Here is a 27,136-nt window from a genome sequence, read left to right on the forward strand (position 1 = left end):
TCCGGGATTACATTTCAGAAACTAGTTTTTGAGAGAGACAAGCTAGGCCCAAGGGGGCTATATCTCTGTGTCCTTGTCCTTGGGAGGCGGAGAAAGGAGAAGAGGAGGAGGCGGGGCAGCGGGAGGGAAAGCCAAGCTTGCAAAAGCAATTAGTGAGTAAAGGGAAATTGCTTTGCGGAGGGTTTCCCTGGGGGCTCAGGCAGGAAAGGACTCCAGTGCAATCCTAGTGGCTCCTGGTTCGACTTTATCAGACGGTAACTCCACCCAAAACATCTCCAGAACCACGGCATGTATCTCTCCAATCAAAAAAAGCAGAACTGGGCCTCTTAACAACGTTTTTTTTTTTTTTTTAGATGTAACCTGAGAGGTACCAAAATAGCATAGGTGGCGAACACTAAGTCAATACATTTGTATTCTCCCCTGAGGAGTTCATACCCACAATTGGGTGTGGCTTACCTTCCTGTACTATCCCATTTGTCGCACGTACCCCCACCCAGGTGTGCCTTTCCTTCTGAGCGACTCTCTTTCTCATAACCTTCATGCTCCATCCTATACAAAAATACCTTTAATAGAATTTCCAGCTCTGCTTCCCGACACCGACTAGCCCAGAGCCTCTGCTCAGCACGGAAGTCGGAGATCCCTGGTTGATCCGAGTCAAGGACTCTGAAAGTCTAGGTGAACTCTTGAGGCTAGTGAGGGTGGCCACGTGGAGCTGTGTCTCTGTTCTGTCCACTCTGACAGTTTCACCGGGACACTCTGTGGCATGGATGGAGAGGGGTGGGTGGTGGGGGGGTTGACCGCCAAAAGAACAGGAGCCGGGAGGGACGGACAGGAAGAGAAGGGACCGTAATAGGTGTCACTGAAACGATGCGCTGGCTGCAGGAGTGGATTCTAGAGGAACTTGCTGTGAAGCCATCTTCCGAGAGGATCCTCCAGACATGAAGTACAAACAGAAGCCTACCAGATCCCTTACTTTCTGGCTGAGTGTGGCCCTGGGGCAACCCCCCTTGAGTCCTGGTCTTCAGGGCCTGGAGGAGGCACCTGGGTGCCTGCTCTGGGGGAGCCACATAGAAGTCCTAAAGGAGTGGAGGGAAGACTCCCTGGCACATCTTAGTTTCCCACATCCTTTCTTGGGCTCCTAGTCTCTTCCTACAGATGGCCTTCCGAGGGTAGGACACCTGACTCTTTCAGGTGCTGTCAGAACCTGGCATTGTACAGCAGCTCAGGAAACTCATCTGAGGAGAAACCAAGTCATTCCGGTGGGGCGGGGTCAGCATGGCTGCTGTAGCTCGATGCTCGGAGAGTTTCCTCCTGCTTGCTTAGGTGGGGCAGGGGCAAGGGAAAGGCATCTAGAAAGGTCACAGGACCTCACTCTGGGATTCCACCCTTGACTGCCAGATGGCCTTTCAAAGTGCAGACCCATGGTGTGCAGCCCAAGTCTAGTTGGTGTTGAGGAAGCAAGGTTCCTAGGAGGGTGCAGGGGGTCCACGGCTTTGGCTTGGCTTTCTGCTTCTCCCTGATAATGCTCCTCTCCCTGTGAAGAATCACTCTTTTCTTAACACCTTCCTGTTACTTAGGTGTCTTAGGGTTCATTGCTGTGAACAGACACCATGACCAAGGCAACTCTTAAAAAGGCAAACATTTAATTGGGGCTGGCTTACAGTTTCGGAGGTTCAGTCCATTATCATCATGTCAGGAAGCATGGCAGTGTGCAGGCAGGCATGGTGCTGGAGGAGCCCAGAGTTCTTGATCCATAGGCAGCAGACGTGGACTGCCTTGTATAGGAGGCCAGGAGGAGGCTCTGGATCTCACTGGCCAGACTTGCGCATATATACAAGACCTCACAGCCCCACCTCCACAGTGACACGCTCCCTCCAACAAGGCTACACCTCCTCCCATAAGGTCATACCTCCTAATAGTGCCACTTTACATGGGCCAAGCATATTCAAGCTACCACACTAGGTGACTTAAACAGCCAGTGATTGGCCCAGGTAATTCTCATTTGAGAATCCCCTAGACAGAGGGTACAAGGTCCCAATGGACAGCCCCAGTGCCTGGCACTCGCTGTTCTGGGGTGGATCTATGTTGAGGCCGTTTCACAGTATTGGGTGACCCCAGCTGGGCAGCTTCCATCCCAGGATGCTAATAGTGGGCTTAGGATCCCAGAGGCCTTTCAGTAAGCGTTGTGACTGACTTCTGTACTCACTCATGTGGCCCTGCTGCTTGGCAGGTAGAAGGTGAGGTTGTCGTGAAGCAGCTTGGGTAATTCCCCCTTTTCTGTTACCCTCACTTGCCTCGGACTTCACAGATCTGGGCCTTGTGAAACACTGGTTGCCTGAACTTCTCTCCCCAGTTCAAGCATGAGCCCTGTCCATTCTAACTCTTAAACTTCGCCAGTCGTAGATTCCACGGCCGTTACAATCCTCCTTCCCTCAGGGCCAGCACTGTGAATAGCTGTGAAGTGTAAGCTGCATAGCTGCATAGCTGCTTAACTGCATAGACAGCTAAGGATGTTCTAGCAGCTATTGCATTTCAAGAAGAGAATGGAAAAAACTCCTCCAAGCCACGTAAAATTAATTTCAACAATATATTTAATCTGGTGGTTGGGAGATACTAATGTTTTAGTGTGAGACCAGAGTCAAAAAAAAAAAAAAAAAAAAAAAAAAGATCAATGCAGTAGTTTTTGCTTTCGGGTTTTTGTCCTTTTTTTTTTTTTTTTTTTCCTCCATCAAAGCTTATCTCAACCTGGATCAGGCACATCTCCCCATAATGTAACTGTGTGGGGAGGGAGGCATCTGGCAGCACGGGGTGTCATGTGGCCTAGGAAGCAGACCATGGCCTACAAAAATATTAGGAGTTTGTAATTTTCATTTCAGCCTGATCTCTCACTTAACTAGAATTATATCAGCCAGGTACCACTTTGGACCTGAAATGTGATCTTCAGAAGGAGCCCAAGAATCCATGGAGGAAACTGAAGGCAAAGGGGCAGACTCCAGGAATCCCTCATCTCTGATAGGCAGAGGGAGCTATGGGGACTGGGTATTGATTTTTTTGTTTGTTTGTTTGTTTTGGTGGAGTAATTATAGAATCTCAGCAAAGTTACAAAGACAGTGTAGACATCACCTGCCACTTTTCAAAGCAGGGCCTCATATAAGCAGAAGACATTTGTTCAAACCAAGACATGGGCACTGGTCCTCAAGTATTCACTAAACATACACAGGGTATCCAGATTTCATCAGCTTCCCATCGATGTCTCCCTCCACCTCTCTTTCTCTCCCTCCACCTCTCTCTCTCTTTCTCTCTCTCCTCTCTCTCCTGTTTCTCTCTCTCTCTCTCTCTCTCTCTGTGTGTGTGTGTGTGTAAATGTATGTATGTGAGCATGCCTGTGGAAGCCAAAGGTTATGGATCTTCCTCAGTCATTTTATATCTATCTATCTATCTATCTATCTATCTATCTATCTATCTTCTTCCCTCCTTCTCCTTCCTTTCTTCCTTCCTTCCTTTCTTCCCCCCTTCCTTCCTTTCTTCCTCCCTTCCTCCCTCCCTCCCTCCCTCCCTCCCTCCCTCCCTCCCTCCCTTCCTTCCTTCCTTCCTTCCTTCCTTCCTTCCTTCCTTCCTGCCTTCCTTCCTTCCTTCTTTCCCTCCCTCCTTTCTGAGACAGAGTTTTTCTATGTAGCCTGCTGTCCTGGAATCCACAGAGATCTAATTGCCTCTGTCTTCCAACTGTTAGAGTTAAAGACATGTACCACCACTCTCAGCTTCACTTTCCATTTTTGAGACAGAGCCTCCCTCCCACTGAACCTAGAGCTCATTGGTTAGCTGGGCTGGCAAGCCAGTGAGCTCCAGGTTCGTTATCACCATCCTTCCTGCCAGCTAGCCTCCTGGAGAGAGTGGTGGCGGGGGGTGGGGGGGTGGGGGGGTGGGGGGGGGTGGGGGGGGGTGGGGAGTGGAGGGTGGGGGATGGGAGGGGCGCAGAGTAGAACTCTGGTGATGGCTTTAAAATCTAAGGGTCTCAGAGCTTTCTGGCTCTCTGGCCTGTACTGAAATACTGATGATAACTTCTAAAAAGTCCTAAAGACTTTCTTGCTCTTTCTGAGGGTAAGAGACAGCTGGTTTAGGTGATTGACACCGGTAGCCCAACAGTGGCCAGATTAGGCAATGTGGCCTTTGATCTATCTCAGCAGGAACTGCTGGGCTCTAGTCTGAAGTCACAGGAAGAAAAAAAAGGACACTTAGAGAGGTGGTTATAGAGTTTATTACTAAGTTGTAAAAAGTTTCCTACAAAAGGTATCTAAGGGGAAAAGCGGAAAGATCCTAAGCGGGGAAAGGGAAAAAAAAAATCTTTTCTATCTTCTCTCATCTCTGTGTCTTCAGTCCTTATACATCTTTCAGGATACATGATCACGTTACAAAGTTCGTCAGAAGTTCACACCAAAAATCAAAAAAAAAAAAAAAAAAAAAAAAAAAAAAGATTGAAATAGAAGTTTACAACAGAGAATGTTTACATGCATATGCATTAGGAGTAATTATCTGGCCAAACGTCCATCACCTGTCTCAGCTTCACAGGTTCACCGGAAGTTAAAAACCATAATTAAGTTATTGGTGAAGTTTTGTACAGATAAACCCAGACCATATTTTACCTTCTGTCCTCGCACCTATAATAAATCATTAGTTCCTTTTTTATGACCTTTGGTTAATTGTTTTACAACCTCTTGGAACACGCTCTGAGTAGGAGAAAGTCTGGTTACTATCTAAGAGCAATTAACTGATGACACTTGGGAGACTGGCAGAGTTCTCACCACAGTTTTGACTATCAGAAAGGGATCTAATAGCAGTCTCACTATAAAAGAGCTTAATAATCACTGATATAATTTTAGAAATTCTTATAGGATCATCATTAAGACCTAAGAAGTCATTATTTGTCTATATAGCGTCACTATTAGACAGCATATCTTCATGGATCTGCAGGGATCTGCTCCAAAGGGGTGGGATATTACTTAGTGATCGTTATATATATTTAATAATAACAGGAAAAGTATATTAATAGCAGGAATCTTTCCTAAAATGAATCTCTTACAGCCTTGCTTAATAAGGATGCACTTGTCGCAGATTATATAATAATCCGAAGCAGGCCATCTCAGGATGATCACCTGTTAGTTATTAGCTTGTCCCATTATGGCTCCTGACGCCTTCCGCCAGTACTGAGGTAAAGGTCATCTGCCGCCACATCCAGCCTTTATGTGGATGCTGGGCTCTAAACTCATGTCTTTATGCTGACACAACAGGCACCTTTCCAGCTGAGTCCCTCGTGTCCTTTTTCTGTTTAGTGATTCATTCCAGGATGCTACGTTGCATTTAGGGGCTTTGGTTTCTATAAATGAGTTCATCCTTTCAGTCACCTATCTATTTATAAAGCATCTTAGCTGAGGTACAATGGAATTCAGTGTATGCAATATACCCCTTTGTAAGTGTGACATGCATAGAGACCTGTGACACCACCACACAGATGGTGTGTCCGTTGATCCGCACAAGGAACCTAACTTGGTGAGAGTTCAACTAATCCAAACACTGTCTCGATCACTTTACAGGAGGAATATGCTGATCCCTTTTAATGGCCCTGGCAGGTTGAATGACACCTGCCAATTCTTCTCTCCCTGGGATAGAAGTGTGTTCCAGCACCCTCTGCTGTCTCATTTGGCAGGGATCTCAAGTAGGGGGGTATGTTTACCCATCTGTTACATACAGAAAGGTTGGCTCCCCAGACCCCATATGTTGAAGCTCTGATGTTCATTGTGGCTATATCTGGAGACAGCCTTGAAGGGGGGGGGATAATTACAGTTGAATGAGGTCATTATTGTACACTGCTTGTTAGTCGGCTTTGGATTACTGTAATAGATTTACTGTAATAGATACTGGGGATAATTAGCTAAATTCGAGTATTCTGGCTCACAGCTTGGGAGACGTCTGACCATGGTGGATTGGCTCTGTAGTGTTTGGGCCTGGGGGAGGCAAAGCTCCATTGTGTGTATAAGATATAAAGAGGAGCAAAGACCATCCACGTCCTGGCTGGGGAGCAACGACAGGAGGAAGAAGTCAAGGCCCCACTATCTCCTTCAAGAATTGTCATGGTTTAAATGTGAAATAGCCCCACCCACAGATGCCTGTATTTAAACACTGCTTCCTGCCTGGAAGTGACATTTTGAAAGGCTGTAAAACCATTAGGAGCAATTGAGGTGTGGTGACCTTTAATCCCAGCATTCTGGAGGTAGAGGCAGGTGGGTCTCTGTGAGTTGAAGGCCAGCCTGGTCTATATATCAAGTTCCAGGACAGCCAGGGCTGCAGGGTGAGACCCTGTCTCAAAACAAACAAACAAACAAACAAACAAACAAACAAACAAACAAACCAATGAATCAAGCCACAACAACCAGCTCAGCCAACCCACAAACAATAAAAAACAAACAAACAAACAAAGCCAACCAGTCACCACCACCAACAAAACTAAAAGTTTTAGAAGGTGGAGATTTGGTGGAGCAAGTGGGTCACTTGAGGTACAATAGCTTGGCCCACTTTTTGTTCATTCTCTGCTTCCTTTTTGCCAAGGTATGAGGAAACAGGGAATCCCAGCCAGAAGCTTCTGTTACTGCCAGTGCTGCATGCAGCATGCTGCATGCCTTCATGCTTTCCCCTCCATATGGACTGTATCCCCTCCAACTGTGAGCCAAAATAAGCCCTTCCTCCTTCAAGTTACTTTTGCCTAGAATTTGGTCACAGGAAGGGGCAAAATGTCCAATACAAGTGCATGACGTAAAGATCTCCCACTGCTCCTCACTTCTTAAGATTTATTTATTTGCGTGTGCATTGATGTTTTGTCTACATGTATGTCTGTGTGAAGGCGCCAGGTCCCCTGGAACTGGAGTTACAGACAGTTGTGAGCTGCCATGTGGGTGCTGGGAATTGAACCAGGGTCCTCTGGAGTGCTCTTAACCTCTGAGCCATCTCTCCAGGCCTCACTTCCCACTTCTTAAGGAAGGTCCCACACCACCTTCCTCCAATAGCACCACTCTGAGGTCTGAGCCTTTATTGGAGAACAGTAAATGGCTGGCCCTCATCCAGTGAGCTGGCATGCTTATAAGAAGAGGAAGAGCTACCAGGACATAGGCACACAGAGAAGTCGTCAGACGAAACAGGGAAAAATGAGGCTCTCTGCAAGCTATGGAGAGACAGACACCTTGTCAGAAACCAGCCCTGCATGTACCTTGATCTTAAAGTTCCCAGCCATAAAGCTGTGAGAGAATGTCTGAGGATGGAGAGATGGATTATCAGGTAAGAACAGTTGCTGCTTTTTCAGAGGACTCAAGTTCAGTTCCCAACACCCATGTCAGTGGCTCACAACCACCTGTAACTCCAGCTCCAAGGGATCTGATGCCCCCTTCTGGCCTCCATGGGTACCTGCACACACTGCATACACTCACTCAGACAGATGCAGAGCGACTCACACAGAGTCCAGTCAATAGTAAGTTTGCCTGGCGTGTGAGGAGGTAGCAGGCGTGATGTGAGGTTTGTTTGTGCTCCATGGGTCTAGCTTGTGTCCTCTGCTCTTGTAGTTGTTTAAGAAACAGACAGTCATGGAAGGCCTGGAGGCAAGGCGGGCTTACTCTGGCCAGGTATAGTAGAAGCTCAGCTGACCTGTGTACACACAAAAAAGGGGTGACAGCAGGATGACCCACTGGGGTTGTGGGAGCAATTGTTATGAAGCAGGAACTGACTGAGAAGTGGGAGCTGAGAGGCTTTGCTGTCCCACGTTAACTCATGAGTGAGCTTGGGCACAGAGAGCTGACTGGTCCAAACCAACAGCAGGGGCTACATCTAACCCAGGTGGTCTGACTCACAACAGAGTTAAGTATGATCACGGTTCTTCTGGCTGTTTGAGTGAGAATGTCTCCTCTGGGCTCCGATATTTGTGTGCTTGGTCCTCAGTGAGTGGCCTCCGCTGTTTGGGGAAGTTTAGGAGGCGTGGTTTTGCTGGGGGAAGGCTTTGAGGTGACTTCCACCTGCTGCCTCTGTGCCACCATCATGGAATCTAACCCTATGAACTGTAAGCTCAAATAAACTTTCTTCTGTAGGTTGGCTTAGCTGTGGTGCTTTGTCTCAGCAACAGGAAAGTAACAAATGCAGTTCTCTGTTATCCTTTGATCCAGCAGTGTAATGGATTCTCCTGTTGGCCTGTTCACGAATCAGACATTTAGGACACCAGCAGCTTTCCCAGTGAGGCTCATGGCACACGTATCTTAATCTTTCTTCGCAGTCATTGGTCACCCACACTTATGAGTCTGTTTCTGACTCTCTTGTTAGATTTTGTTTTCCACAAAGGCAAAGATATATACACACACCTATGTATAGGTATATGTAAATGTATATGAATATGGATATGGATGTGTGTGTATTCCATAAATATATATGATCTGTTTTATTTTTAATTGTGTGTGTGCATTCCATATATACATATATATGATTTGTTTTATTTTTAATTGTGTGTATTCCATATATACATATGATTTGTTTTTTAATTGTATGTATGTATTCCATATATATACATATATAGAATTTGTTTTATTTTTAATTGTGTATGTGTGTGTTTTCACATGCATGTGTGGAGGTCAGAGGACAATTTGAGGGAGTTGTTGAATTCCTTTGGAAGTGACTGAACCAGAGGCACACAGCTAGTTATTGGCATGACATCATTACCCATAGTCCACTGCCTAGAACATACTCCAAAGATCCGAAGACAGAGCCAGCAAGGGTAAAGGGTGCTTGCTGCCAACCCGATGTCCTTGGAGCCTACACAGTGGAAAAGAGCCACAAGGCATGGTGGTGCATGCCTGTAATGCCATCATTAAACGGTGCAAGCAGGAGACTAAGAAGTTTAAGGTCCTGTTTGGCTACAGAAAGTTTGAAGCTAGCCTGAGCTATGTGTTTCAAACAAACAGACAGATGGACAGACACCAAAACTCAAAGAACAAAACCCTAGAGAATTGTCTCTAACTTGCTACATCATGTTTTGCTCACTGTAATGGGAGCAGCCATCTTCATCCCAGCTCCAGACCCCGAGGGGCTTTCAGTGTCCCTCCCTGTTCTCTTCTGGATGCACAGCCAGGTGAGGCAAGGTCCACCTCCATGACTCACACAGTATCCGATGGAAGCAGGCAGGCTGCTGTCAACAAGGGTTCATAGACATCTTTCTCCGACTAGTTAAGGACCGGTCAGGGACTATCTGGTTGCAGTGACCCGTCTCTGATCTTGCCTCTCATTTCTGCTGGATAAGAGTGAACACCTGTGTATCTAGACCCGACTTCCTTTTGGGGTGACATTTTTGGGGGTCAGGGCTGATGGCCAATCCCTCAGCACTGTCCAGTGTACTCTCTTCTGCCTGCTGCCATAGCTGTGCTTGTGGTACATGCCTGTCATCCTAGCACTTGGGAGGTGGAGGCAAAAGATCAGTAGTTTGAAGTCATCCTTGACCATAGAGAGTTCAAGGCCAGTGTGGATTATCCCAAAGTGTCATCTTTAATCACCACACTTCACTCATAACCGTCACTCTACTCCCAGCTCAAGAACAAACAATAAAGAAATAGATGGCTTTGGGTTATCGCTGTCTGTTACTGCCGCCTAAATTGAGCGACACTTTTCTTACCATTGGGGCAGAACACATAGCTAGACTACATTTCCCAGCCTCCCTTGCAATCAGAGCTGGGTCACATGACTGAATTTTCCCAATGAAGAGTGGTTGGAAGGGACGACCCCACACCTTGACTTCCTGTTCTCTGCTGGCCAGATGCACAATGCCCCCCACCCCCAAACCCCGCCCAGGAGTGGACCTTTACTGTGTGAGAGACCTGGGTTGAAGGAAAGCCGGCTCAGTCATTAAAAACGGTGTGGTTTTAGACACGTGACTTACTCTTTGAGCTTGGTTTCTTCTTAGTACCAGTGTCTTGCAAAAACACAGTTCCTATCTCAAAGGTATTAATCTGGAGCCAAATAGGAATGGCCGCGGCCAGAAACAGAGTCAGACAACCTTGACTACGGCGTTCCAGTGTGGCAGCAGTTGTGTGAAATTTTTTATAGTAACCATATGAAGAAAGTCATAAATCCAGGTTCTAAGAAATACATCAGTAAAAAATGTTACTCGAGTTATTTAAAGAAAAAAAAAAAAAAAAAACGTGGGCTGGCAAGATGGCTCAGTGCTTAATGGCACTGGCTGCTCTTCCAGAGGACTCGGGTTCGATTTCCGGCAACCATTTGGTGACTCACAACACTTTGTAACTCCCAGTCCAGGGGATTTGATGTTCTCTTCTGGCCTCCAGAGGCATTAGGGCACTCAAGTGGTGCACAGATAGACATGCAGGCAAACAAACAACATAACCAGAAAACCAAAAACCACCACCACCACCACCACCAACAAAAACATCACACTTAAAATAAAAATAGAATTATATCTGGTAGGTGGATAAGAATAAAGTTGGAATTCACCATTTAAGGTCTGGGTTGGTGGAAGCTAGAAGCCCATTCATATATCCCAAAAGGTTTTATATAATGGACCACAAGGATGGCTGTTAGGTGGGTGATGAATGGCTTTTAAGAAGGCTACCATTGGGCTGGTGAGGTGGTTAAGCAGATTATGGCACTTGCTACCAAGCCTGGTGACCCGAGTTCCATTCCTGGGACTCATGTGGTAGAGGAGGAGAAGCAGCTCTTACATCGTGTTGCTCTCTGATCTACACACACACACACACACACACACACACACACACGTGAGAGAGACAGAGAGACAGAGACAGAGAGCACAAATAGTGTAAAATTAGGCTCAAGTTGGGCAAGACAGTTGAACTCTGTCTAACAGGGAGAGTTCTGCTCCCTCAACGTCACAGTTCTAAAGAATTAACCTTGTAGAATCTTGACCGTAGATGTGGCCTCCCCCTTTCCACCCCCAAACTTAAACTTCCCAGTTAGTTCTTTTGAGAATCAAGAGTCTTCTATTTGAGTCAGCCCCAAGAGCTCAGCCGAGCCTCAGAGCTTCCCTGTGTTTCCAGCTGGGGCTTCTCTGGCCACTGAGGCAAAGCCCAAGTTACCCCCTTCGTCTAATTCTGCTCTCCTTTCGAAGAGGGCCCAGCTTCTGAGCTCCGATGGAAGAGAGGGCTGGACGAGATTAGGGAGAGACAAATTGAAATGAGTTCGTGTTTGTTTGTTTGTGACACATGACCTGCTGTTTTTCTGCAACCAGAAGCCTGTCCCTGGTGGTAGAGCAGATATGAAGAGCCTGTCACATGGCAGCAATGCGTGAGTGAAAACCAGAACTGTGGTAAGCTGAGATGAAGAGGGTATGGGGGTAGATGTACTGGCTGGCATGGACAAGCATTTGACAGGCGTGGAAGAATCATTGTAGATACTACATAGTCGTAGAGCTATGGCCCGGGGGGCCCCTAGCATGTGGGAGATGGATCAGGACAAGCTGGGGTGAAGTCAGCACCCATGGAGGTAAAGTGTAAAACCCACAGGGCCTCCTGGACTGCGTGTGGTAAGAGACTCTCAGCTCTTGTGACTCCAGGACAGATGAGGCAGAGAACCAGACCCAGAACTTAATTAGAAGGCTTGGCCTTTCGACTCCAGCAAGCCTGCTGCTCATCACCGGTCTGAGCTGTGGGTGAGAGAGAACTGTTGATAGTTGGCACATGGGTGGGCACATTTGACAGTCTCAAATCCCTCCATCAGCCCTCCAGCTCTGCAGACTTGGCCCATTACTGGCTAAAGGTGGCACTCTTGCTTGCCGGTGCCATACAGGGGCCTCAGGCTTGGAAAACAGAAAGGATCTACCTTAAGGTGGACACCTGTCTTAACTGGGGTCAGTATATGATTGTGTTTGCAAATAAGAGAAGTAAAGGATGATATTGGAGAATGCTGTCCCACGAACATGAGGATCATTACCATCTTCATCAGAGTAGCCATGACAACACTCAAGAGACCCTCAAATCAGGTCTGTTGACATCCCTTCATTGGGCAGATTGGGAGAGTCGGGAGATCCTCACCTGAGGTTCCAGCCATTCTTCCCAGCTATATGTAATTTACCACAAATGGTTTACAGCCTTGAGATCTTGGAGACTGTGGAAATTTCATCCATGCTTGGATGAGACTTCTCAGTGATGCAGCTGCTTTGGGGTCACCTGTGCTACTGTAGCCCTTGTTCGTGACCTTAAGTGAGCCTGATAAACTCACTGGTTCTCCAAGTTGAACTTTGGAGCAATGGCTACTTTGATCTTTCCTTGGTGTCCAGCCTGTGGGGTTCAGCATCTCCACAGGAAAGGTTCACAAAACAGATGGTGTATCAAGGAGGTTGTAGTGACGGGCAGAGATCTGAAGAGTGTGCCTGGGGCCAGATCGAAAAGGTCCTAAGGTTGAAGGCAATGCAGCGTGAAGTTGGAGCCGGAGAGTTGCACTATGAGCAAGCATCTTCCCAGGATACAGGACTCCACATCCTGGCAAGGACGCCAGGAAGGATGCTCACCCGCTGCTAAGATGACACTTGGAAACTTGGAAAAAGTCAGGCAGGGCTCACTGAGTGAACAAGAAATGTCAGAACCTCCAGCTGCTAATGGGCTCCAGGAAGGCGGGGGATGGTGCATTCCTTATAAGCTGGTGTGAGGCCCGACCACGTGGTTCAGAATTTCCGTGGTGGCTGACCTCTAGAAGTCAAGGCTGGCCAGAAGAGATTCTGTGGCTGAACTGGCTTCCCGAATAGCGACAGAGCAGAGGGGAACCTGAGATAATGCCACCCCTTGGTGGAACTTAAAATCATGAGCAAGGTGGGAGAAATTACTGTTCTGAGTAAGGTCAAGTGGCAGATGGGAAGTCTGCAGAAGGCTCTGCAAATGGTTACCTGGTGTTCCTAGGGCAAGACAGAGGAGCAGCCAAGAGTACTATGTGATTTACACAACCAGAGGAATTCAGTAGAGAGTCAGAGACTGAAGACAGACACTACCCCAAGCAAAGGCCATTGTTCCTTCCTGAGCTAGAGTGCAAAGCCAGACAGCACTCTTCGAAAGGGAGACTGCTCACCCCCAAAGTCACTGAAACACTCTATTTATGGCACTGACACCCCAGGTATTTACTTCTAAAGAGATCCACCACCACTTACTGGGGTCCCTGTACCCCATTAAAGAACAAATAACCAGACCTCCCTGAGACTGTTGGGTGCATGGTCCAAGATGGTGCTGACGTTCAAGGATCTGCTGGTCATCATGGCTTCCAAGTTGGAGGAGCGTCGGATGGGAGCCTGAAGAGAAAAAACAGGCAGTTCAAGTTTGGAGCATATGTGTCTCCACAGAGATTGTGAACCCACTCTTTTCCCTGGCTCAGAGTGGAAGTCTGGGATATGGCGTCAGCCAGACCCAGCTCAAAACAAAACACCAAGCCAACTGTTTTATGGCAGTTTTCTCTGAATTGAAATATTCCCTTCAGAAGGGAGGGGAAGGTTTGTGAGACTTCAGAGGTAAATAAAAGTGCATTATGTCTGGGAAATCGAAAACTGGAAAGATTCTCATCTCCTTTCCCCGTCCCCCTCCCCCAGCTTCATAGCTGAAGTAGGCCGGGTGGGGGAGGAGACTGCTGGGTAGATCTGGGAGGGTTTCTCAGGTTTGGGGCTGCCTGCAGGCTGTGGGAGGGCTTTTGCAAGTTGTCACTCGTGCTGGAGTGGGCTTTTCAGTGATGCTGCTACTTCTGAATCATCCCTGTTTCTGGTCAGTGGCCTCTGAGCCATACCCCTGTCAGTAACCCCAGAAAACTATTGACTTACTAAGTTGGCTTGTGGTATGATTGTTGCTTTGGTCTGTGGTGGGTTCCCCTTCTGGAGAAAATAAACATATGTTAAGTACCCCAAGGAAAAAAATCTGTCAGTCAACACCAAGCAGTGTCACCAAGCAGTGTCACCAAGCAGTGTCACCTCGTGGTGGTAGACATGAGCATCAACCTAAAGCCCCAAGATGTATGGGAGCAGACCTTGAGTTATCTATCAGCTCTCTGGTTTGGTTCCTTCGAAGCTCCCCAGGTGTGTTCTGGAACTTGTGAGTGGGTGTCCATAGATGCAGGGTGTGGGCGGTTATGGCAGCTGCAGTGCACAGGGCGTGTCAGCCACGGGCACATACACATCTGTACAGGAACACACATCTGTTTCCTGATCTAGCAAATGCTTTGCTTTTCCAGTCTCTGTTATGAGTGATCCGGAGCAATTCACAAGAAACCAACAAACTGGGGCGGGAAAAGACATCATGTTAGGATGTGTATGTGCACATGTCTGTCTTATGTGCATCTTGACTTTGCCATCCTGTGTCACAGAGGAATGCGAGGCTGGTTCTCAGCTGCAGCATTTGCCAATGATAGTTATTTGTTGATGTGACAAAATGCCTGACAGAAGCAATTAAAGAAAGGAAGGAGGAAGGAGGGAAGGGAGAGGGAGGAGAAAGGGAGGAAGAGGGAAGAAGGAGGGGGAAGGACAAGGGAGGGGAAAGAGGAGAGAGGGAAGGGAGAGGGAGAAGGGAGAAGGAGGGAGGAAAGGAAGGGAGGGAGGAAAGGATGAGAAGAGAGGGAGACAGAAAGAGGGAGAGAAGGAAGGAGGGAGGGAAGGGGGAGGAAAAGAGAGGGAGGGAGGGAAGGAAGGAAGAAAGGAGAGAGGGAGAGAAGAGAGGAAGGAGGGAAGAAGAAAGGGAAGGAAGTAGGGAAGGAAGGGGTTGGCTACTTTTGGCTCACAGTTTGAGGGGATACAGTGCGCCATGGTGAGGAAGGGTGGCATCAGAAGCCTGAGGCGGCTGGTCACACTGTGTCTGCAGTTCACTTTCTCCTATGGCTTTTTACTTAGAACCCAAGCTCACAGGATGAGTCCACAGGATGGGGCTGCCAATGTCTGGTGTGGGTCTTCCTGCCTTACTTAAACTTCTCTGGAAACAGCCCCCGCCCCAGACATACCCTCGAACATCAGAAGGAAACTCCCATCAGACCGGCCTCTGGGGCTCCCATGAGCAAGAAACCACACACCTGACAATAGTTCCTCAATTCAAGCCATTTTACCAGGTGACATGGAGGGCTGGCCTCTTTGAGATTAGCCCCAGGCAGAGAGGGTTCTACAGCCTGAGGACAAGCAGCCCGGCAGCTAGGGTCATGTGACTCAGCAGATTTGGGTGACAGATGGATCTGTGGTGGGAAAAGACACTATGAATTTATGGCAAGCACCAAGAGGAGAGTGGCAACACAGATCCCCAGGGTTCTGGAACAAGGCCCTGCCATCTGGAGTGGAAAATTATGCAGTATTTGAAAAATAGCTTTCACACGGGGCTTGGGAGTGGTGGAGCCAGGTTCAGTCTGACAGAGAGAGCTTCAGGATGACACTTCATGAGCACGGAGACCGAGACAGCCACACACAGATGAGTTATTGTTACCTGGTGCGGAATATTGTTCTTAACATCTTAGACGCATGTTAAGGTCTCCTCTGGTTGTCAGACAGGGATGCTTTCACCAGGGTACAGAGTGAATCTCTCATTAAACTGTAACGTATACCTGCCACCTGGCCATTTATTTGGCACCAAAAGGCCAGAATGCCAGGAAAGAGTCACCATAGTACCAGAGTCATTGACTTAATCAACTGGAGGAGAAATAAGATGTCTGTCACATACTGTGGGCAGGGAGACAATGTGGAGTGTCTCTTGCTGTCCTTTAGGCCCTCAACTCCCTGAATTTATATTTTATTTTATGTGTATGGGTGTTATGACTGCATGTATGTATGTTTGTATGTATGCATATATGCATGTATATTTGTATGTATGTATGTATGCATGCATGTATGTTTGTATGTATGTATTTGTGTGTATATGTATGTGTGTATGTTTGTGCTCTACGTGTGTCTGGTGCCTGCTGAATTCAGAGAGGATGTCATCAGGCACTGGAGTTATGGATGGTTATGAGTCATTATGTAGGTGCTGGGCACCAAACTCAGGTCCTCTGCAAGAGCAAAGAGTGTTCCTAACCACTGAACCATCTCTCCAACTGCTTCCACTTTTTTTTCTGAGATAGCATCTTACTATCTAGCCCAGATCATCTTCAAACTAGAAACCCTCCTGTTTCAGCGCGACATGTGCTGGGGCCACAGGCATGTAAACCTATTCCTGGGCTCTCCTTTGCCCATCTTTCACTATAAGTAAAATAATTCTGCAACCACAAACTGAGAAGGTCATGGTGACTGGGGGCCCCTGGTATATTATGAATGAGCATGGCTCAGCCAGATGCTGGGCTCTAAGTTCAAGGGCCCATTGGAGGGAGTCAGGGGAGTCAATGAAATTAGCCTTAAGACAAGAGGCCATTACATGAGGCTGTAATTCAACCCACCAGGGCTCCAATTTTCTTCTTTTCTTTCTCCTCCTCCTCCTCCTCCTCCTCCTCCTCCTCCTCCTCCTCCTCCTCCTCCTCCTCCTCCTCCTCCTCCTCCTCCTCTTCTTCTTCTTCCTCTTCTTCCTCTTCTTCTTCCTCCTCCTCCCCCACAGTTTAGAGGTTTCAATGCATTTTGGTGGGAAGGTGACTGGTGGAGCAGAGCCGTGGACATTGTGGCGACCAGGAAACAGAAAGCAAGTGTTTATGCTGAAGAGGTAGCTCAGTGGGTAAGGGACCTTGCCACCAAGCCTGACAACATGAGTCCAATCAAAGACCCATATGATGGGAGCCCCCCACAGCTTCTCCCTCTTCGAAGTGGGGGTGTTTCCCCCAGGGTTGCACCCTGTGTTACTTGATGCTGTGACACAATACCTGGATGAAAAGAGCAAAGGGAAACCGAGGCTCAGAACTGTCAATCAAGTGCTTCCAGTTACACAGGCAGGAGTAGAATCAGATGTCAACTCAGGCCTGTTGTGACCAAAAGATGGTGCTGGAGTAACTCAGGAGTCCTGGTGGTCTGAGGATCCCATGAAGGGTAAGACCACTCCATTTTACTGGCAGGTCACCTTTTAAAAATATTTTATTTTTTATTTTACGTGGATAGGTGTTTTGCCTGTGTGTGTGTCTGTTCATTGTGTGTGAGCCTTGTGTTTAAGGGCATTAAATCCTCTGGAACTGAAGTTCTAGCTGTTGTGTGGTTTCTGGGAATCAAATGCAGGTCCTCCGGAAGAGTGAGCAGTGTTCTGAGCCACCAAGCCATCTCTCCAGCCCTCCACCAGATACTCATAGGATGCTGTTCTCAGAGATGGTGCTGCCCCTGAAGAGGGCTCACAGGGCTGATGGGAAATGTTATGGAGACCTCCAGGTGGGAGGTCATGCCTCCCATGCCTCTCTCTGCTTCCAGCTTTGTGCCTGCCTGTGTCCCTCCATCTCACTTGCTCATCCCCATCTGTTGGGTTCAATAAGTAGCTTCAGGAGTATCTGTTTCCAGTGTCCCTGACCCTGCCTTAGTATCAAGAGCTTGAGGGGACCCCTCTGTGTTGGTATGTTCCAGTTGATACCCATGTCAGCCATGTTTAGGGGTTTGGAGTCAATAATTTTTGAGTGTGTGTGATTTCAGGCAGATAACTCAAGCTCTTTGCTCTCAGTCTTTTTCCTATTCTCCTCCTCCCCCTCCTCCCCTTCCTCTCCATCTTCCCCCTCCTCTCCATCCTCCCCTTCCTCCCCTCCTGTTCATCCTCCCCCCTCCTGTCCATCTTCCCCCTCCTCTCCATCCTCCCCCTCCTCTCCATCCTCCCCCTCCTCTCCATCCTCCCCCTCCTCTCCATCCTCCCCCTCCTACCCTTCCTCTCCCTCCTCCCCCTCCTCTCCCTCATTCCCTCCTCCCCTCCTCTCCATCCTCCCCCTCCTTTTCATCCTCTCCCTCCTCCCCCTCCTTTTCATCTTCCCCCTCCTCTCCATCTTCCCTCTCCTCTCCCTCCTACTCCTTCTCTCCCTTCAGCCCCTCTTCCACCTCTTCCTCCTGCTCCCCATCTTCCTCCTCCATTTCTTTTCCCCCTGGAACTCTCATTGTAGACCAGGTTGGCTTTAAACTCACAGAGATCTTTACCTTTACCTCCAGAGTGCTGCATTAAAGGCCTGCACCACCATTGCCCAGTGCATTCAGTCTCCTTACCTACATAGAACAGAGGATCTGCAAGAGATCCCACCCCTTCCTGATTCTCAATCTCTTCTCTGATGTCCCCAGACTAAGAGTCTTCATTTACATTTCAGAAGACATGCTGGACTCCAGTCTAGATTAAATATCTTCTGGGTTCCTTAGGAGAGTGTCTGGGGCTTTTCTGTCATACCCTGTCCTCCCCTCTGGTGACTGGGGGAAGCCAGCCCTCTTCTCCTTGGTCTCTCCCCCTTTTCTCCCCTCTGTCTCTGCCCTCTCCTGCTCTCCCAGGATCTCAGGGATTTCAGCGGGCACCGATCTTCATCGTGTTCCTGCAACTCAATTGCTTCTTGATCTCCACGAAAGGTTTGTTGTTACTAGTTTTGATTAAATTTTGAATCTCTCGTCTAGTTTATTTCTCCCGGGTATCCTGGCTGGCACGGGGCAAGAAGAATATGGAGGCGACTGAACTTTGGGGGGCAGGATAGGAAGTCCTGATGGGCTTTGGGAAGTCAGATGATGGGAGCGGTGGGGGGTGATGGCTGCTTGTGATTTGGGGACAGTGGCACCTGATCCTGTAGCTCTCTGGTATCCATGTGCTGGTGCAGGGCTCCAAGTCATTACCATTTCCTGGCCTTTCCTTGCCAGCTCCTGCCCACTCCCATCTCCCCAGTCTTATTAGTCCTTTGGCAGCATAGCCTGCCTGCCCCGCTCAGCAACGGACACTCTTGCCACACAAGGCTCAGCCTTCCAGCTCTGCTTGTCCTCCATTACTGCTGTCACCGGAGTTCCCAGCAATCACCCCTCAGCACGTTGGCTCTCAACTGGGCCAGGGGAGGTTGTGGACAGCTTCAGCCTTTCCCCTTTTCTACTCGTCCTTCTCCTCAGCCTCTGCAGGAAGGGAAGTGCCCAGCATGCTCCAAAGATGAGAGAGGCTGGTCCTGGGTGAGCATCCCATTGATCTGAGTAGTCCTGTGACCACGCATTGCATTAGACCACCTGTCCCTTTGGTCTGCTGTGATCTAGGCTTCCAGTCCTTCTTGTAATTGGCATTTTGAAGATTCCGTCTCTGACATCTTGTAAAATACCAGGGACCCGAATGGGTCTGATTGTTTCCTCCTGATTCGGTTCAGTTCAAACGCTTTTGGCTGTGAATACTAAATAGGGAATGTCATATCCCTATTACAGCCTTATCCAATCGGGCATCTAACGTCCCATTTGTCTATTTTTGGTGACCTACATTGGATCAGTGGTGAAGGTGATGGAGGCCAGATTGCTCCTTTGGGGATGTCATCACTTCCCATTTGTAACAGTCTTGTAATTTTGGTGATATGGAGAGGCCTATGAATATCCTATGGTACCCACTGACAGCTCACCTGGTTGGGAGCTGAAAGACTCATTGGTCTCTTAAAGGGCCAGTGCTTCTACTGGTGTATGGTTTATATGCAGACTGTGCAGGGGTCCGGGTGGGTTGTTTCATGAGCATGACAGCTAAGGTCATCCTTAGCTCGCTTATCTCAGACCCTTAAGATCAAGGTTTTCTTTTGTTGTTTTTGACCACAGAGACTAGCTTTTCTGCCCAGAGAGCTTGTCTTCCACCAGCTGGAGAATCTTGGATTCTGAGGGCAGCTCGGTGTGTCGGCTGCTAGTCCTCTAGGTCAGCCAGCTGGCTGTGTGTGTGTGTGTGTGTGTGTGTGTGTGTGTGTGTATACACCTACTGGGTAGGAGGATGTACAGAAACTTGAGACTCAGAGTAGCACATCTGCTATGTGCCCAGGAGCTGCAGGGTGCTGGGCTCTGGCCTTGGTTTCCATGGCAATGGGCAACCTCCTTCTGCAGTCTGCTTCTCTCTAGACCAGCTGATGGGGATAGGGTTGGGGATTCTAGACCAGAGACGGGAGGTGGGGACTAGGCTCCACCAGACTAACACTGAAGAGCTTAGGGTGTCAGAGCCCCAACCGGCTGGTGGATATCTTAGAGAAAATGAGCTTTGGCAACAGTTCCTCTCATTGTGCTACAGGGACCCCAGGAGACCCCCCATTTACTGCAGAATGGATTTGAACACTAGCACGACTTATAGCTGCATCCAGATGGCAACGGCCCCCATCATCTTTGCTGTGAATCCACTGAAGCATTGACCCTTGACCTGTTTCACGTCTGGTCGTGACCTTTTCTGTACTTGTGTGCATCATGCCTTGCTCCACACGTCAGACACTGGAGGTTACTATTTCTCCCACTATATAGGAACAGGAACCGAGCCTCGAATCCAGGGCATGTGAGGGTCATCGGGCTGGCAAAAGATGAAGCTGTAACAGACACTCAATGAAACTGTGATGGACCAGTGAACACGAGGAGCAATGACTGGCAGGCCGGGCCGTATGGGCAAAGAGAAGGCTCACACACGGCCGAGGCCAGGCCTCTCCAGCACCAGGACCAGAGGTACAAATACAGAGGTTTCCTGTTCTCAATTCAAGGGAATTTACACTCAGCAACGTTCCCAGAGATGGGTGTTTCTATCTGAAAGGTAAGGAAACAACACACCAGACATCTAGGAAGACAATCCCTTCCTTCTTCCTGCTCCCTGGAATGCAGTTGTGACAGACAGAGCATCATCAGCCATACTGAATGAAGAAGCCTTGATGGTGGAGCAGAAACACAAAGACCCAGAGTCCCAAGAGCTTGATGGAAAACCCTTCCTAGCCCAATAGCACCTATATCTGGACTTTTGTGCATGACAGAAACCCTAGTGTATTTGGGCTACATGGTTCTGATAATTGCAGAAATGGTTATTTGTATGCAGTCCAACAAATGATTAGTATATCAAGAAAACACAATCTAAAGATTTTAAGACTGTGTACATGTATCCAACAATCCAACCATTATCTATCTATCTATCTATCTATCTATCTATCTATCTATCTATCCATCAGTCTGTCCATTCATCCATCTATCCATCCATCTACCTATCCATCTTTCCATCCATCTGCCCATCTGCCCATATATCTGTCTGTCCATCCATCCATCCATCCATCCATACATACATACATCTACTCAACAACCCACTCACCCATTCATCCATCAGTCTATCCATCCATCCATCCATGCATCCATCCATCCATCCATCCACTCAACAACCCACTTATCCACCCATCTATTCATCTACCCACCCTTCTACCTATCCACAATTCATCTATCCATATATTCATCTGCTCACCCACCCATTCATCTACCCAACTACACAGTCAGCCTAAAACCATCCATCTATCCATCCATCCATGCATCTATCATCTATCTACCCACCCATCTGTCCATCGTACCCAAACCACAAAAACTATCTATCCACTAAAAAATATCTATTCACTGAGCCAACATATACTGAGGGCTCCATGTTCTAGATGCTCTGCCAGGTTCTGGGGACAAAGACATAAAAGACAGAACCTTCTTCTGAATACTCCTGGTTGAGCAGGTAGTCTTGTCATAAATCTATCTGAGAAATCAGAGGCCTGAGGAATCTGGGAAGGATAGCCATCTAAGCTGGGGGACAAGAGAGCCATGGAAAGTGTCCAGCTCGAAGGGACCTTTTGGCCATAGGACCAATGGGAGCTATTGGTGGGCATACAGAAAGGAAGATACTGGGGAGGGAGAAGTGTGTTTGAGAGACTGGAAGCCAGAGCTGGGATGTATGACTTACTGTTGGATGACTGCAACTACAATTGGTGTAAGAGGGCCCAGGAGACCGCAAAGGTGGGACTGATCACTCTGGGGCACCCACGGCATCTGCCTGCTTCAGTATCTCCAGTTTTGGAACTCAGGGAGTCAGGAGAAAATTATTTTCTGTCATGTGATTCTGGAGGCCCAGAGGTGGCAGGCACGTGAATAAAGCCACAAAGCCTTTCCAAGCCATCTTAGATCTCTGGCTCTGTCTTGTCTCTAGTCCTTGATCATCCCTTGCCGATCTGGCCACAGGCTGGCTCCCTGGCAATCACAATCCCCTTCAACTCAGTTCTCTGCCTCCTCTGGCTCCAGCTATGGCCTCGTGTGAGGCAGTCCACGCTCTCTCTGACTACTACTTCTCCATTCCTCTAGTACAGCAAGCAGTGAGACTTCCTTTCAGGCCTTTGGGGTGTGCCATGGGCTTCTGGCAGCTTCTCTGGGACCAGCTGGACCATCCACCATGCTGCCGTGTTTACTTTTCCTGTGCCTTCCTGCACCATAGGGTAGGCCTTTCTGCTGCAATTGACAGCCATTCCTCTTTAATTTAAAAAAAAAAAAAACCATCCATTTATTTATTGTGTATGTGTTTGAGGGATCAGCGGCAGCATGGTGAGGGAGCCTCACAGACTCTCCCCATCAGAAGGACTTGGTTGTCACAGTGATGAGCCTTTGTTCCCAACTTCCCAAGGACACACAGCCTAATGCCCTAGGCCCCCACAAGTTCTATTTCCTTGCCTGCCACCCACACAAAGGCCTTGGATGCACCTGAGCATGTACTCTTGTGGAGGAAGCAACAGCAGAGACAGAGCCCAGCCTGTTGCTCAGAAACTCTGAGCCTTTTGTGCTATCTTGCTGTCCTGCATCACCGGGGCCAGAGGAACCTGCTCACAGCTGTGTCCCATGTCCTTACTTCCTTCCCTGCTTGCTTGCTGTCTGGGGGCATGTTGAGGGTATTAGGGGTCAAAGTATCATGCCAGGGGGCAGAGTGGCTTCTGGAGACCCCAGAACACAGCCAAGAGCCCTAGTGAGTCTCAGTGAGTGTTGATCTACTTCTACCCAGATAGCTAAGGATGGATCTGCAGAGGTCCTGCCCTGGGCTGGGTGGCTTCATGGGTCACAAAAGTTTTAACCTATAACACACCATATAATCCTGCACATTGGTTACAGCAAGGATAAAACCAATGCATTTCTTCATTTTATTTATTTTTTTTAATGTCACTCTTGAAACTACTTTTTTATTTTGAGATAGGGTCTCACTAACTTGCTCAAGTTGTTCTGAAACTCACTTGTCTGTCACCCAAACAGGCCTTGAACTTATAACCTTTTTTTTTTTTTTTTTTTTTTTTTTTTTTTTCATGGGATTTCAGGTTTGTGACATCAGGCTTCCCGGCTCACAGGAGGCTATGTCAATCTAAATTAGTGGATGAGGATGCTGACCCTGTGGCATGGAGGGGTGAGGGAAAGAAGGAACGTGCAAGAGAGAAAGAAAGGCACCTGAGAGAAGATGTCCCTTTTAAAGGCATGCCCCCCCGTGATCCCATGAAGTCAGCTCACTCAAGATCCAGTGGCGCCACCAGCTGTGCTCAGAGCCTTTAACACCTAAGCCCTCCTAGGGGGACACTTTATAACTAACCATGACAAATGTGCTTGAAGGAGGGTCCCCGTGCTAGTCTTCAGGCTGGGATATTTTCACTTCTATTTCCGGTGTAATAACAGCAGCACGAGTCGCTCTCACCACCACTAGCTCATGGCAAGCACACAAGCTGGGAAAGACTAATGATTTTATTTGAAAATCGCTTTATTGAATTCCCTTCACAGACTATAAAGTCAGCCAGCTCAAGCGCATGCTCCAATGTTTTTTACTGGACTCAGCATCACGCAGCTATCACCAGCATGGGCTTCGGGATGTTTTCTTCCCACAATAGGAGTTATTCCCATTCTGCACCACACTGCGTCCCAGCCCCAGGCAACTGTTAATGTTTTTCCTGTCTCCTTGGATTTTCCTGTTCTGGGTATTTCATATATATGGAAATCATGCAATATGTGGGGCTGTGAGACTAGTTTCTTTCATGAGTGCTAAGCTTTACAACTCCATGGTCTTGTTATTAAATAACTACTAGTAAAATCCCATGTTCTCGACTGCATTAAGAAGGAATAATAGCTGACGGACATAGTGGTACACTCTAGCAACCGCAGCCCTTGGAGGCAGAGACAGGAGGATCATAAGTTTGAAGCCAGCTTGAGCTACATAGTAGACTCTGTCGCAAAAAGATCCAGCAGCAACAAATAAAAAAAAAATAAATAATAAACACACAAATAAATAGATGGGTGAGAGAGGTGATGAATCAGTGGCTGAGTGCTAGTTGCATTTGCAGAGGACCTAGATTGAGTTCCCAGCACCCACATGGAATTTCACAACAATCTCTAACTCCAGTTCCAGGGGATCTTCTGCCCTCTTTTGGCCTTCTTGGGTACTGCATAACGCAGCATATACACATGCAGGCAAACACTCATACATGTAAAATAATCTTACAAAAGAAAGAAATGATAGCTAATATTCGGAAGACTGTGTGTTTGTAGTGGTGGTGGGGGGTGCGAGGTGCTAGATAAGAAGCAGATACCACCGGCCTGGCATCGGAAGCCGTGAGATCTGGTTCTGCTTCTGTCTTTCCCTTGTTGGAGCTTGTGAGATGGCTCAGTGGGTAAAGGTACTTGTCACTGACTTCTCTGGGTTATCTTGTGGCAGGCCATGGGTTCTCCAACGATGCTCTTTGTGTGCAAGTCATATGGTGAAAATGGAAAGAAAGAGATCTTGGCAACTCTTCTTCTTTCAGGTGAGAGCACCAGGAGTGGGAGCACTAGGAGGTGGGAGCACCAGCAGTGGGAGCACTAGGAAGCAAGAACACCAAGAGGTGTGACTACCAGGAGAGAGGAGCACCAGGAGTGGGAGCACTAGGAGGTGGGAGCACCAGCAGTGGGAGCACTAGGAGGCAAGAACACCAAGAGGTGCGACTACCAGGAGAGAGGAGCACCAGGAGTGGGAGCACTAGGAGGTGGGAGCACCAGCAGTGGGAGCACTAGGAGGCAAGAACACCAAGAGGTGCGACTACCAGGAGAGAGGAGCACCAGGAGTGGCTCAGGACAAAGTCTGGCCTCACAGTCGCAAAGGCCCTTCTTCTGCCCTCTGCCTCAGGGTCTCTCCAGTATCTTTGACTAGCTCCTGGAGCACTGAGGGGAGCACTGGTCAGGATCCTCAGTGGGATCCTAGAAAGAGTCCTGTTTCCCAGCTTGTTCCTCACTGGTTGCAAGGCTGACATTCACAGCCTGCTTTTGTCTTCCTATCCATACAATGGAGCAAATCAGGGCTGTCTTAAACTACGTGCAATCGAACTGGAGACACGCATGCATTCAAGAAACCATCTGTGTTTCTCAGGGGAACGAACGACACCTTTTTTTTTGTTTGTTTGTTTTTTTGTTTTGAGACAGGACTCATGTAGCCCAGGCTGGACTCAGATTCAATTTGCAGCTAAGGATGACCTTGATTGTCTTTTTTAAAAAAAAATTGTGTGTATGATGTGTGCGTTGGGGGCATACATGTGCCAAGGGGCACGTGCGGAGCTCAGAGGACAATTCTGTGGAGTCAGTTCTCTCCTTACACATTTGTGAGTGTTGCAGGGTTCAAACTTGGGTCGGGTCGTCAGTTACTCATCCTGCCAGTCTGACCTTGAACTAACCTCCAGCCTCCAGTTTCTGAGTTCTTGGTTTACTTGTATGTACACACTATTCACATGCGTGTAATAAACCATTCAGAGTTTACATGATACTGGGGATCAAACCCAAGGACTGGTGCCATGCTTAGGCAAACATTCTACATCTTTGAATGAGGTGAATAAGGGTGTCAATATTTATTTATCTATTTATTTACATCCCAGATGGTGCCCTCCCTCCCTCCCGGTCCAACCCCCACCCCAAACTGGGAGTGTGAAAGCTGGGAGAGAAGCTGGTTTCTCGAGATGTGGGCCCATCCCCTCCCTCATCCATGTTCCCTGATGTTGTACAGGTGGAGCTGAGGACAGGTCACCAGTGGGTGTTGGCGGAGTAAAACTGACTGCTTGTTTATCCTCTCGCTTCCTGCTCGGAACAGTGTGGTCTCCTGGCTGGACCATCTATCTTGGTGGAAACCTTTTCTGAGATTTATCGTCTTGTTCCTGCTGGCTGCGGACTGTGGGAAGGTAAAAAATGTCCTTTTTGAGGCAATAAAATATAAAATGGAACCCAATTTCTCTCCAGGGTAAGAATCGTTATGGTTAACAATGGCTGTAAAGTGTGTAACGGTAAGGGGTGGGGTCTGATGCCGAAGCCAAGGGTGGAGGAGGGGAGGCGACGCCTGCAGGGTGGCAAGGCAAACTTACCCAAGTGGCTTGGAAAATATCCAGGGGTCAAGGATGCCACCCATCTGGTGTCAGGAACTCCCTCCCCCTTCCCCCGTTCGGGTCCCATTAGGTCCCCACGTAGATCCACTCACTAAGCATCTTCACTGGGCAGGGACACACAGGGTCATCTATTTTGCTGTCTCTGCCACAACGAGGAGAGAAGAAACGTGCTCAATTAAATGCAAAGAAATTAAACTGAGTGTTAAGAGATTCAGATTTGTCTGAGAGACACTGAGAAACCAGCCACCTTTTAAGAGTTTGAGGGTATGTGTGTTTGTAGTTCTTTTGAGATATATCTTATAAAAGCACGTATCTTAAGGGTACAATTGATTTTTTCCACCCACACACATCCACATAACCATCACCCATCTTAAACAGAGCACTGTAGCAGTCCGTACAGTTCCCGTGCCCTTCCTCATAAATGCTGCCCAAGGTAAAGGCCACGGACTCATTTTCTCTCTGCCCCTGAACTTCATGTGATTGTATCATACCGTAAATGCACTTTTGATTTTTCCTTCCTTTTTTTCTTTTCTTTTTTCCTTTTTTTTCAGTGTGTGGGTGGTCAGAGGACAACTTGTGGGAATCAGTTTTTTTTCTTCTTCTTCCATGTGATTCTGAGATTTGAGCGCAGGTCACCGGGGTGGAGGCTAGCCCCTTTGCATGCTGAGCCTTCTCTCTGGCCCTGGTCCTGAATTTCCTCTCCCTTTCCTAATTATTATCATCAGGATTCATCGGCTGTTCTGTGTGGAAGCTCGTTCATCTGATATTGTTATTCCTTGTCAGAGTTCACAGCAAGCTCATTCTTGCTGCTGGTGACAGGCAGCCTGGCTTGGGGCCTTTGCTGGGAAAGTTGCTCTGAATGGTCTCA

The 27,136-nt window shown here is 48.0% G+C and overlaps 1 protein-coding gene across 1 annotated transcript in view; it reads left to right on the forward strand.

Moving 5' to 3' along the window:
* The window catches only part of Ubiad1 (UbiA prenyltransferase domain containing 1), an 88,486-nt gene extending 62,384 nt beyond the window's left edge, over positions 1–26,102 (forward strand). Inside the window, exons 2-3 of the mRNA XM_076933746.1 lie at positions 24,582–24,669; positions 25,896–26,102. Coding sequence (XP_076789861.1) covers positions 24,582–24,628 — 47 coding nt within the window. The 3' untranslated portion in view covers positions 24,629–24,669; positions 25,896–26,102. The remainder of the gene's footprint in view (positions 1–24,581; positions 24,670–25,895) is intronic.
* The last annotated feature ends 1,034 nt before the right edge of the window (positions 26,103–27,136 follow it).

The sequence above is a fragment of the Arvicanthis niloticus genome, chromosome 5 (genome assembly GCF_011762505.2).
Source record: "Arvicanthis niloticus isolate mArvNil1 chromosome 5, mArvNil1.pat.X, whole genome shotgun sequence".
NCBI lineage: Eukaryota > Metazoa > Chordata > Mammalia > Rodentia > Muridae > Arvicanthis > Arvicanthis niloticus.